The sequence below is a fragment of the Salvelinus sp. IW2-2015 genome, linkage group LG20, assembly GCF_002910315.2.
Source record: "Salvelinus sp. IW2-2015 linkage group LG20, ASM291031v2, whole genome shotgun sequence".
NCBI classification, from domain to species: domain Eukaryota; kingdom Metazoa; phylum Chordata; class Actinopteri; order Salmoniformes; family Salmonidae; genus Salvelinus; species Salvelinus sp. IW2-2015.
In genome coordinates this window covers 48392788-48406528 of record NC_036860.1, presented here as the reverse complement: position 1 = coordinate 48406528, position 13741 = coordinate 48392788, and the positions used below count along the sequence as shown (strand labels likewise).

General features: G+C 41.2%; 1 protein-coding gene across 1 annotated transcript; it reads left to right on the top strand.

Annotated features, from left to right (window-relative positions):
* The first annotated feature begins 721 nt into the window (after nt 1-721).
* On the top strand, nt 722-13168 carry LOC111981820 (transgelin-2-like). Its single transcript, XM_024013276.2, has 5 exons — nt 722-1041; nt 11663-11850; nt 11953-12124; nt 12351-12453; nt 12593-13168. The coding sequence occupies exons 2-5, from the start codon at nt 11671-11673 to the stop codon at nt 12744-12746; spliced, it is 609 nt and encodes a 202-aa protein (XP_023869044.1). The 5' UTR covers nt 722-1041; nt 11663-11670; the 3' UTR covers nt 12747-13168.
* The last annotated feature ends 573 nt before the right edge of the window (nt 13169-13741 follow it).

Genomic DNA, 13741 nt, shown 5'->3' with positions numbered 1-13741 from the left:
TGTACCATTGGCATGGGTGCGAGGGGGTGTATGTTCTTTAGAGCCAAGAGGAAAATGTAAAAAAAAAAAAAAAAAAAACGATGAGGAATTTAACTGAACACCCAACAAAGCAAAACAAATCAGCATTACTTGCACTTTGGCTGACGCGCTTGCATTCTAGTTCCTCTCATTCACTCATGCCCTCACATACTTATCTTACTGTACTTATCTCATGGAACAAAAGTGATTCCATGGCTCCCAGACATTTTATTTTATCTTTTGTAAAAAAAAAACATAATAATTAACAAAAAACAGAAAATGAATATAGAGGCAATAAATTCAACCTCCCTATAGCAGTGCCTCCTTCCTTACCCTCTCTAATTACTGAAAGCACCTCCCTCCCCCTGGTCCCCCTGGTCCCCTTAAACCATCGTACTCTTTACTTTCGCCCTCCCTCTCTCCCTCTCCACAGAGCACACACTGGTTGAATCAACGTTCTTTCCACATAATTTCAGTGAAATTACATTGAACCAACATGGAATAGACGTTGAATTGACGTCTGCGCCCAGTGGGTCCCTCCTTATGTTCTCTAGACAAAGTGGTAGAGGGAGATATTTGGAGAATTCCTATAGCTGACCAAACCAAGCCCTTTGGCAGTGGGCCCTCATTCTCTCTGTCCTGCTCCCAAATAAGGAGGTACACTTACAGGGGGATAAAGAGAGAAAGAAAAAAAGGGTGTGTCATAGAATGAAATAAGAAGACTAGAATCTCATAGAAAAATCAAGAGGAAAAAGGCCCATATCCTTTTAAGGCTGTGGTTTCTTCCCTCCCCTTCTTTCCTTTCCTCTCCTCCCCTCTCTCTCTCTCACTTGCTTTTTCTCTTGCGGTGAAGTAATTTCAGAGAGCGTGTTTGTTCTTTTTAAGCTGGCACTCCCTGAGAGCAGACTCTGTACTCTGTTGTAAAGGGGAAGAGAGGAACTCTTTCACACCAGCTCACAGAAACACAGGTCCGAAGCCACCTGAACTCATCTCAACAACTACAGCTGCTCCCAACTAAACACTGTAAGTACATGCCTGGCTACTTCTTAACACCTTTATCTCTGTCGGAGTGCACTTTGTTACTATCAGGCTCTACCTGTTATTCATACTGTTGAATTTCCAGGGCAAAGTTTTTCAAAAGTTATCTATCTGGATTTCAACTATCGGTTAGGATGAAATGTATAGAAATATAATGGACAAATCATTGACTTGAATGGGGACTCTCGTTCTATTTATTTCTTTGCATTTAATCCTATCCAATAGTCGGTCCGAATAGATACTTTCTGAAAAACTGGGCCCTGGTGTGTCAAAATGGTGTCTAGTAGCTTCTCTGGCATGCCTGGTAAGTTGCTACTGACAGTGTTCTATTGTTTTGGAAAGTCTCTTTTAGGATAACATGGATGAGAGTGAGGGCGAAAAGGGTGTAGACAAACTGACATGGGGGAAAACCTGACCTAATCTATTTTACATTCAGTCTCTTAATTACACACACACACACAAAATACACACACACACACACACACACCTGTCCTCTCACACTCAGTCACTGCATGGCATGTAACTAATTTATTAATTTCATAAAATGTTAAGAAGCCTCAGTGAATGACGCTGTGGCTTTTAGGTTTTCCTAAAATTCTCTCTGTAAGACTCTGTTCTCTCTTCACTCTGCCCAGAGAGGCTCTATCAGATGGATCCTGTTCACTATCAGATCCTGCTTCTTATCAAGTCGTGCTCTCAGCACTCTCTCACACAAAAACTGGCTACACCCCTGTTTAAAACTGCTAGCTCCATGCAAGACAAATTCATTAAGTAATATAGGGGTACTTTCTTTCCCATGATGTATGTGCTGTATCTTTGAGATGGAGATAGAGGTATCTCAACATGCAGTCAGAGACTGTTGTGTAATGCAGGGTGCCTCCTCATTCCCTGTCCATCCTCTGGTATCAGTCTTCAGTGCAGCTATGGTGTCAAACMGTGTACATGTGAGGGATTATGTGAACTATGCTGGTATGTCCAGGGGTCAATATAACAGTGGATGTTTCAGTGGACGCCCTGATAACTGTGACATCACATTTACATGGACAAGTTGCTTTCAGAACACTGCATGATGGATCTTTTGTGAAGTAACCCCAGTAGCTTTCACACTCTGTTTCACATCTCTGTAATAATGTAATCTGTAACAGTAAACATTGAGAAATGTATTAGTGAGGACACAGAGCACATATTGGGTAAAAGGAAGTCAAGATGGCTTCACAGGCTGATTAAGGGAGATCTGGACTGGACCTGTAGCAGCAGGCCTGATCCTCAGAAGAGCAGCTGTCAGGAGCCAACAGGTATATCCTGCCCCACTCCTTCCCCTCCATGCACATCAAGCAGGTTCACTCCTATACATATCAGGGTTTTTGGATTGACAATAATTTGACATTTAAAAAACATACGGATGTGCTAGCTAAGAAACTGAGATTTAAAGTAGGCTTATTTTATAGAAATAGATAATGCCTCTTCCTAAACAGCAGGAAGCAGATTGTACAGTCAACTTTCCTACCAGTTCTTGACTATGGTGACACCATTTATCGGAATGCAGCAGCCACTACTCTTAAACCTTTGGATATCGTCTACCAAAGCGCRCTTTGCTTTATCACAGGTGACAGTTTTAATACGCATCACTGCCTCCTGTATCAAACAGTTGGCTGGTCCTCGTTGATGTCCCATAGATCCCTTCACTACTCCCTTTTTGTTTACAAAGTTCTACTACACAAGCTTCCGACCTTCCTCACTTCACTGTTAAAATACAAAAATATGACATACCAAACCCGTTCACATGGATGGTTAACTGCCTCTAGGGCAGTTTAGGACTTTAATGTTGAATGACATTTAAGGAGAATTGCAACTGTTCGGATTGAATAAAAATAATTGTATTTGTGGTATTTGAAGCTGAAGTGTTGATTCTGTAACTTGTAGTTTATTTTATTTGTATTCCTCAGGGCACCATTGTAAATGAGACCCTGGTCTCAGTGGGTTCCCCTGAATAAATACAAGCTTAATAAAACATTTAAATACGATAGTAGACTATGCTTATCCCCCTCCTCCTCTCCTTCCTCTGTTCCATTCCTGGGGAAAAGGGCAGTAAACAGATCTATAAACTCTCAATCACACATGGATGTATTCAGGTTCTGTGACGCAGCACACAGACAGGTTTATAACCCAAGGCTTTTCATAGTTCATTGAGCCTGTTAGACACTTGATATAAGGCTAGAGTGAGGTTTGGAAAGGTTAGTGTAATATATGTAGTGATCTTATGGCCCCTGTCCCTTGCTGACCCATAACAGTCCACATGAGCCAATCAAGAGCCTCCATGTTCAGATAAGGCCTGATCCAGCCAGTGATGTGCTTTGTACTGAGGGGGGATCCTCTCTGGGCATGCTAACACAGTGCTTGGAGGCAGATCCTCAGATTGTAAAACAGCCCTTCAGATTGGTTAGAGCAAAATCTGGTATTTATGATGGTATTTACAAGGGTTGTTGTTACAAACTGTTTCTGGTTGTGACATAGGGGAGAGTGGGGTAAGTTGAGCCATTTTTTTACATTCAGCATCACTCCTTCAAGGGAAATATAGTATTTTTTCTAACCAAGATATCTACATATATTTCAGGATGTTGTGTAGCCCTGGAAATAATGAGAATTCATGTAAACATTACAATTTTGAAAACATAGCTTGTCCCCAAAAAACTGGTCACTTGGCACAACTTACGGTGTAAGTTGAACCGCAGGACAGGGTAAGTTATGCCGCTTACAAATTTCTGTACTGAATTAAATATTATCGCTACCTTTTTAAAACCATGTATATCTTTATTTCCCAAAGACAATTCAACACAATCCCAATCGCTTTTTTTGTCAGTTTATCATTTTAAGCATATTTTAACACAGGCTTAACACCTAACAAACACTTTGTACTTTTTAAAACACTTTTCAAATAGGCTAGGCCCTGTTGTTACCACATATCACAGCGATAATGCCTTGCATTGCACCAGGGAAGAAAACACTTACATTTGATCAAATTGCCATTGGRTCAACCATTGCTCAACTTACCCCCACTGCCATTGTCTCAACTTATCCCAAGGCAAACATTTTGACTATATTAACCCATACAGCTACAAGGATTCACATTCATTCTAGGTTTAGTACCTTATATTGAAGCTTATAGAGACCCCAACTGATATATTGAACAATCTTAAAATTATCTACTTTGGTTTAGATACAAGCATCATGAAACCTTTTAACAGGATAAATTCATTTGACTTGGAAATCTGTTTTTTTGGACGTAACTTGCTTTTTCCATGTGGTTGCTTAGTTCAGACTCCATGAAATGATGACCTCTTCCTAAATATTTGGTCAAATTATTAATTTTGTGTTTGATTTCCTAGAAACACGGGGGCTCAACTTACCTCTTTGGCTCAACTTACCCCACTCTCCCCTACAATAACTTGGCTGGCAGATAGAGAACAACAGGTCCCTCCTCCACATTCCATATAACATATGTAGTAAGAAGCGTAGTCTGCTCTGCTGTGGGTGAGGAGAGATACTGACATGGAACTATGAGGTATTACAGTAGCTCTGGTCTAGGAGTCATTAACTACTGGATGACAGTTGATGTATTAGGTTTAGGAAGTAACGCTTTCTCTGTGTTAGAGCTGAACGACATTAACAAGTGCTAACAACTGACACAAACATAGCAGTGCACGCAACCATGCATATTGAGAATGATTGACAAAAACCCTCTGAGAAAGAATTGAAATACGTGTTGCCCGGCCAAAACAGAATTATAACACAATGGATCGCAAAAATACTATGCAAACATGGCAAATCTGAATCTCCATCTTAGATTGTGTCTAGAATAGAATCCATCTGTCTGTGTGTGTGTGTTGCAAGCGCAAGGTTGGGCAGTAACTGATTACATGTAATCTGATGCCATTTTTTAAATGTAATCAGTTACGTAACGTTACCAGCAAAATTATTGTAATCCGATACGAGACTTTTGAAAAACTCGATCATTATTACTTCTTGGATTACTTTTCGATTCAGAAAGGATATTTGTGAAAAAATACATTGAGACCTTTCTCTTTTCTCAATGACATTCAAAGCTTTTTAATTTTTTTAAATAATGTTTACCTTTATTTAACTAGGCAAGTCAGTTAAGAAGAAATTCTTATTTACAGTGACGGCCTACCAAAAGGCAAAAGGCCTCCTGCGGGGACGGGGGGCTGGGATTAAAAATWAAAAATAAATACAATGTAAATATAGGACAAAYCACACATCACAACAAGAGAGACAACACAACACTACATAAAGAGAGACCTAAGACAACAACATAGCAAGGCAGCAACATATGACAACACAGCATGGTAGCAACATAACAACAACATGGTAGCACACAACATGGTAGCAGCACAATACAGTGTACAAACATTATTGGGCACAGACAACAGCACAAAGGTCAAGAAGGTAGAGACAACAATACATAACATAAAGCAGCCACAACCATCAGTAAGAGTGTCCATAATTGAGTCTTTGAATGAAGAGATGGAGATAAAACTGTCCAGTTTGAGTGTTTTTTGCAGCTCGTTCCAGTCGCTAGCTGCAGTGAACTGAAAGAGGAGCGACCCAGGGATATGTGTACTTTGGGGATCTTTAACAGAATGTGACTGTTGTATGTGGAGAATGAGGGCTGCAGTAGATATCTCAGATAGGGGGGAGTGAGGCCTAAGAGGGTTTTATAAATAAGCATCAACCAGTGGGTCTTGTGACAAGTGTACAGAGATGACCGGTTTACAGAGGAGTATAGAGTGCAGTGATGTGTCCTATAAGGAGCATTGGTGGCAAATCTGATGMCTGAATGGTAAAGAACATCTAGCCGCTCGAGAGCACCCTTACTTGCCAATCTATAAATTATGTCTCCGTAATCTAGCATGGGTAGGATGGTCATCTGAATCAGGATTAGTTTGGCAGCTGGGGTGAAAGAGGAGCATTTACGATAGAGAAAACCAAGTCTAGATTTAACTTTAGCCTGCAGCTTTGATATGTGCTGAGAGAAGGACAGTGCACCGTCTAGCCATACTCCCAAGTGCTTGTATGAGGTGACTACCTCAAGCTCTAAACCCTCAGAGGTAGTAATCACACCTGTGGGAGGAGGGGCATTCTTCTTACCAAACCACATTACCTTTGTTTTGGAGGTGTTCAGAACAAGGTTAAGGGTAGAGAAAGCTTGTTGGACACTAAGAAAGCTTTGTTGTAGAGCATTTAACACAAKATCTGAGGGGCCAGCTGAGTATAAGAGTGTATCATCTGCATATAAATAGATGAGAGAGCTTCCTACTGCCTGAGCTATGTTGTTGATGTAAATTGAGAAGAGCGTGGGGCCTAGGATTGAGCCTTGGGGTACTCCCTTGGTGACAGGCAGTGGCTGAGACAGCAGATTTTCTGACTTTATACACTGCACTCTTTGAGAGAGGTAGTTAGCAAACCAGCCAAAAGACCCCTTAGAGACACCAATACTCCTTAGCCGGCCCACAAGAATGGAATGGTCTACCGTATCAAAAGCTTTGGCCAAGTCAATAAAAATAGCAGCACAATATTGCTTAGAATCAAGGGCAATGGTGACATCATTGAAGACCTTTAAGGTTGCAGTGACACATTCATAACCTAAGCGGAAACAAGATTGCATAACCGAGAGAATACTATAGAGATCAAGAAAGCCAGACAGTTGATTATTGACAAGTTTTTCCAACACTTTTGATTAACAGGGCAAAATAGAAATAGGCCTATAACAGTTAGGATCAGCTTAATCTCCCKTTTTAAATAAAGGACGAACCGTGGCTGCCTTCCAAGAAATGGGAACCTCCCCAGAAAGGAGAGACAGGCTTGGCYATGATAGGGGCAGCAACCTTAAAGAAGAAAGGGTCTAAGCCATCTCACCCAGATAGTTTTTTGGGGTCAGGTTTAAGGAGCTCCTTTCGCACCTCGGACTCAGTGACTGCCTGCAGGGAGAAACTTTGTAGCYGGGCTTGGGAAAAATAGGGAGAAACATTGGGGATAGTCACATTAGAAGGAGTGGGAGATGAGGAAATGTTGGACGGACAAGGAGGCATGGCTGAGTCAAATAGGAATCCTGACTTAATGAAGTGATGATTAAAGAGCTCAGCCATGTGCTTCTGGTCAGTAACAACCACATCATCAACATTAAGAGACATGGGCAGCTGTGAGGAAGAAGGTTTATTCTCCTGGTCTTTAACCGTTTTCCAGAATGTCTTGGGGTTAGACCCACAGAGAGAGAACTGCTCCTTAAAGTAACTAACTTTGGCCTTCCGGATAGCCTGAGTGCACTTATTTCTCATTTACCTGAACGATAGCCAGTCAGCCTGAGTATCCGTGTGCCGAGCCTTTCGTCAAATGCAATTCCTGAGGTGGAGTAACTCTGCAAGATCACGGTCGAACCAGGGGCTGAACCTGTTTTTAATTCTAATTTTCTTTATGGGGGCGTGTTTGTTAACAATACCACTGAAAATATCAAAAAAGAAGGTCCAAGCATRATCCTTTTTGTCTTCTTCTAATGCCTCTTAAGGGGAAAGTAACTGGAAGTAATCAGATTACATACTGAGTTTTGGTAGTCCAAAAATTACATTACTGATTACAACACAGACATTGGCACTGCACACTGCACACAAGCAGTGCCTCCTTTCCAAACACATTACTATTGCAATAGCATGAATCAATGTAGATTTTTAACTGATACCCGAATGTAGACTTTTGAGTCACGCGTAAAGAGGAGAGGAGCATGTTGCTGTTAATTCTAGCTCCTACTGATAATATTTTATCTTACTCACCATGCAGCAACATGGTATTTAGTATTTTATTAGGATCCCCATTAGCTGTTGCAAAAGCAGCAGCTACTCTTCCTGGGGTCCACACAAAACATGAAACATAATACTGAATGACATAATACAGAACATCAATAGACAAGAACAGCTCAAGGACAGAAATACATCATTTTTTTTTAAAGGCACAAGTAGATATATATGCATACACACAAACTATCTAGGTCAAATAGGGGAGAGGCGTTGTGCCGCGAGGTGTTGCTTTATCTGTTTTTTAAAACTGGGTTTGTTGTTTATTTGAGCAATATGAGATGGAAGGACGTTCCATGCAATAAGGGCTCTATAATACTGTAAGTTTTCTTGAATTTGTTCTAGATTTGGGGACTGTGAGATCCCTGGTGGCATGTCTGGCGGGATAAGTGTGTGTGTCAGAGCTGTGTGTAAGTTGACTTTTTAAACAATTTGGGATTTTCAACACAGGGTTTCTTATAAAAAGTAGAAGTGATGCAGTCAGTCTCTCCTCAACTCTTAGCCAAGAGAGACTGGCATGCAAAGTATTTATGTCAGCCCTCTGATTACAATTAAGAGCTAAATGTGCCGCTCTGTTCTAGGCCAGTTGCGGCTTAACTAGGTCTTTCCTTGCAGCACTGGACCACACGACTGGACAACAATCAAGATTAGACAAAACTAGAGCCTGCAGAACTTACTTTTTGGAGTGTGGTGTCAAAAAAGCAGAGCATCTCTTTATTACGGCCAGACCTCTCCCCATCTTTACAACCACTGAATCTATATGTTTTGACCATGACAGTTTACAATCTAAGGTAATGCCAAGTAATTTAGTCGCCTCAACTTGTTCAACAACCACACCATTCATTACCAGATTCAGCTGAGGTCTAGAACTTAAGGAATCATTTGTACCAAATTCAATGCTCTTAGTTTAAGAGATATTCAGGACCAGTTTATTACTGGCCACCCATTCTAAAACAGACTGCAGCTCTTTGTTAAGGGTTTCAGTGACTTCATTAGCTGTGGTTGCTGATGCGTATATGGTTGAATCATCAGCATACATGGACACACATGCTTTGTTTAATGCCAGTGGCAGGTCATTGGTCAGAATAGAAAAGAGTAGAGGGCCTAGAGAGCTGCCCTGAGGTACACCACACTTTACATGTTTGTCATTAGAGAAGCTTTCCATTAAAGAAAACCCTCTGAGTTCTATCAGATTGCCATATCGTGGATTCAGAGCTGAGGTTGAAAAACCATAACACGTTTTTTCAACGACCGGTTATGGTCAATAATATCAACGGCTGCACTGAAATCTAACAGTACAGCTCCCACAATCTTATTATAATTTTTTTTTAACCAATCATCAGTCATTTGTGTCAGTGCGGTACATGTTGAGTGCCTTCTGAGCAATGTCCTGTTAGGGGGAAATATTAACTATGCCACACTTTGACTCATACAGTAAGATCATAAGGTAATTTTGGATGTATACATTTATTCCAACAATCTCATCTAGCTAGCATAATTCCCTGTGCATTTACTTACATTGCATATTATACATTGGGCCATAGGGTTTTCCACTTGCAGGGGACTTTGATGGGCTCTAATACACAGAAGAGTGTGAGCAGGTCTATGAAAGTTTARTCTAACAGCTACCTTAGTGAGAGAGGAAGGACGTGACAGAGGAGAGCCAGCTGGGAGGACTAAGCCAAACAGGATGTAGACAGCAGAGTGTGGCTGTGGAGGAGGACAGGAAGCAGCTAGAAGTCAATGAGAGCAGCAGGCTCACAGAGAGATGACATCAACCTTTGACCCCCAGCTCTGAGAGGTTCTGTGATAGTTATGGTTCAAGATCGCAGCACAGGTGTTGAGACTTTTTGATTATACTGTCCAAGAATTGGGTCTAAATCTGAAGTCTCCATCTGGTGGTCCATTTGTCCATTTGCATGCTCGGATCTACATGTGCCCCCCTGGCAGTGGTGGAAAAATACTCAATTGTCATACTTGAGCAAAAGTAAAGATACCTTAATAGAAAATGACTCAAGTAAAAGTGAATGTCACCCAGTAAAATACTACTTGAGTAAAAGTCTAAAAGTATTTGGTTTTAAATATACATAAGTACAAAAGTAAAAGTATAAATCATTTCAAATTTCTCATATTATGCAAACCAAACAGTTTAACGGATAGCCAGGGGCACACTCCAACACTCAGACATAATTTACAAACAAAGCATTTGTGTTTAGTGAGTCCGCCAGATCAGAGCCAGTAGCAATGACCAGTGATGTTCTCTCGATAAGTGTGTGAATTYGACCATTTTCCTATCAAAATGTAACAAGTACTTTTGGGTGTCAGGGAAAATGTATGGAGTAAAAAGTACATTATTTTCTTTAGGAATGTTTTATTTATTTAACCATTATTTAACTAGGCAAGTCAGTCAAGAACAAATACTTATTGACAATGACGGCCTACCCCGGGCCAAACCCTATCCTGGACAAAAATATTAATAGTAAAGTAAAGTACAGATACCGCAAAAAACGACTTAAGTATTACTTAAAGTATTTTACTAAAAGTACTTTACACCACTGCCTCCTGGCATAGTATTCTTCAAGTTGGGAGGCATTTAGGCTCTCCATTATAAGTTCTGAACCCCGAACTCAAGATCAGATCAGAGTTCAGATCTATATAATAGGACTGCAGTCACATTTGCGGACCTACTGTACTTGTGTTGACGCATTGCCAGTTTTGGAGGGCTTGGACAGGCCAGGGACATGAATGTGAGCACTGTTCCGTCTATTAAGTGGGTCTGTTGAGCCAAGACAAAACGAGAAAGATTTAAGCTGCCGCTGTTACACATATAGACAACCTATCACAGTATTCATGGAATTTTCTATGTGAGGAAGAGGCTCCTCACCTACAGACATTCTCTTTCATCATATTAACTTAAAGTATGGATTTCTTTGTGTTTTGTGTATTTATTAATTCAATCATCCCAATTCTGATATTTTTTCCACTAAGGCTGCCCATAGGCAGCCCAATTTTGACCAATCACATCAGAACTTTTTCAGAGCTGATCTGATTTGAGCCCAATAAGTGAAAAACATCATAATTGAGCTGCCTGTGTAAATGCAGCCTAACTGGTCTTTTGACCAATCACATCAGATAATTTGAGTGACACAATTGAGCTCACAATTGAGCTGCCTGTGTAAACAAAGCCCAACGGTTCTACATTTACTTATACATAATCTCAAACCTCTACAGTAAATTGTGTTTATGTGGGGCGTATTCATTACGTCAATTCTGTTGCAAAATGTTTCTTAAACAGAAGCAAATTGAAKTAAGCTGGGCGGGACCTACCTGAATTTGTCCWTTAGAAACTCTTGGACTAATGATTACATCCGTGTTTAATTGTTTCTCTTAGCCAAACTCTAATTATGTGGCTAATTGACAGCTGATTTTTAACCCTGGTAATTAGGTTGCCTGCCATTTTAAATAGGTGTGCCCAAATTTTTGTCAGTAGGATGTCTTTTAACCTAGGTGAGCCACAGTTTTAAGCTGCCAATGTAGTTATGGGATAAAATAAATATYATGCCTTTTGAATTGTTTTTTAATATTTGTTTTTAAAGCCTTAAGGGTTAAGCCAGCTCTTTCACTGTTTTCTATACTTTGGTTAGCTTCTATGTAACTTAAGTGTATAGATGGTCAATACAATATGCAACAGAACAAACCAATGTCTGCTTGCCTTATCTGAAATGATATCTCTCTCCCTGTAGGAACAGCAATGGCAAACAAAGGTCCCTCCTATGGTCTGAGCCGTGAGGTACAGAGTAAGATCGATAAAAAGTATGACCAGGATCTGGAAGAGAGGTTGACTGAGTGGATCATTGCCCAGTGTGGCGCTGGAGTGGGCCAACCTGAGGCAGGCAAGACCGGCTGGCAGAACTGGCTCAAGGACGGATGTGTGAGTGCCTGTCCTTCTCATGTCTGTGTGAATGGGAGACAAATTCTAAGACACACAGTCTTGCACAGGTAGTACATTTCTCACACCTCTCCCTCTCTTCAGGTGCTGTGTGAACTGATCAACAGCCTGTCCAGTGGGAACAAGCCCATCAGGAAGATCCAGAGCTCTGGCATGGCATTCAAACAGATGGAGCAGATCTCACAATTCCTCAACGCGGCTGAGAAGTATGGCATCACCAAGACTGACATGTTTCAGACAGTTGACCTCTGGGAGGGTACGTCCAGCCAGCTGCGATCAGCTGTGCACACACACTACATGTCATACACATCACTTCTATTCTCAGCTCAACTAGCATGCTATACAGATGGATATGTTTAAAAATGCTATTGTTGCTTAGTCACCCTGTCTAGTCATGATGGCTACATTCACTGTTATGCTATACAGTAGCTGCACTTATTAAACATGTTTGATGTGCAATACTGTGTATTAATTGTCTGTAGGGAAAGACCTGGCTGCTGTCCAGAGGACCCTGATGYCCCTGGGAAGTCTGGCTGTCACCAGGGACGATGGGACTTACCGCGGCGACCCCAACTGGTTCCATAAGTAAGTTGGCGCCTCTGTCCTTTTCTCTGTAAAACAGTACTGTCGTTATGGAGCTCGTAGTTCTCTGCATATTCCCATTTAGGTAAAGGGTAACATTTGATTAAAATATGTAATGGTGGACATCACTTTGCCTGTGCAGGAAGTCAGTGGAGAACAAGCGCGAGTTCTCAGAGGACCAGCTGAATGAGGGAAGGAGTGTCATCGGCCTGCAGATGGGCACCAACAAGGGGGCATCTCAGGCTGGCATGACTGGATACGGGCGACCTAGGCAGATCCTGAACAACAACCCCTAAAACATGACAACGCTCAGTCACCCTACACCTGAGTACGCTCCCTTTCTCAGCCAGTCACTTAAGACTGAGAAGCTATGTCTTAACTTGAACAAACAGGAGCGACCTGAACTTCAACACCAAACTGGACCAAAGAGAACTCCTACTCACTGCACAGATGCACTCAATCATAACGAAACATGGTGACCAAAGTCTGTACAATCATGTGTTAAAAATGTTGAACAATGGACACGGTTACATAGCAATGGGAAACTGTCCATTTAGATACTGCTTAAACTGCACTCCGTTTGGTAATACGTTGGAGAAAGATGTTGCTAGAATATGCTGCGTTAATGGGAAAGATGCAGTAAGATGTCCTTTCCAGAGCTCAGTATTTTTGTATATTATATATTGATGATGAAATAAAGTTCAGTTTTAATTTTAAATTCTTCTGCTTTTAATGTCTTATTGATATTAAGTGCCTGTATAAGGTTAGTTTAACAGGCAGGGACAGAACAAGAAACCTCCCGAGGGATCCAGTGGAGGTGTGACCTCTTGCCTGCCAACGGTTTGTTCAGCTTGAGTGCCCACTGAACTGCTCAACATGAGGTTAGGCAGTAACTGGCTATGAGGTTACTTCTAGGGTGAGATGTAGGAGTGTGATAGTGCTCTCACCACTGTGGTACAGTGTCTGGAATCAGAACATTACCTGAAAAGGACTGCTCACAGCAGGGAGAGGGACCACTTCATTCTTAGATGGCATACAGACACAGTAACTCAAGTGAGGGGAATGGTCTCACCTACTCTGACCAGCTAAACAAGCGAGTCATCAACTCTGACATGGCTGGATACCCACAAAAAGTAACTGGATCAACTCGCAGCTAAAAATGGGGGAGCTGTCTGACTAAACTAATAATCCATTATTCACTGAATACAATAGTAAAGGATTTTTTTTTCACCTTTAACTAGGCAACTCAGTTAAGAACATTCTTATTTACAATGACAGCCTACCCACTAAA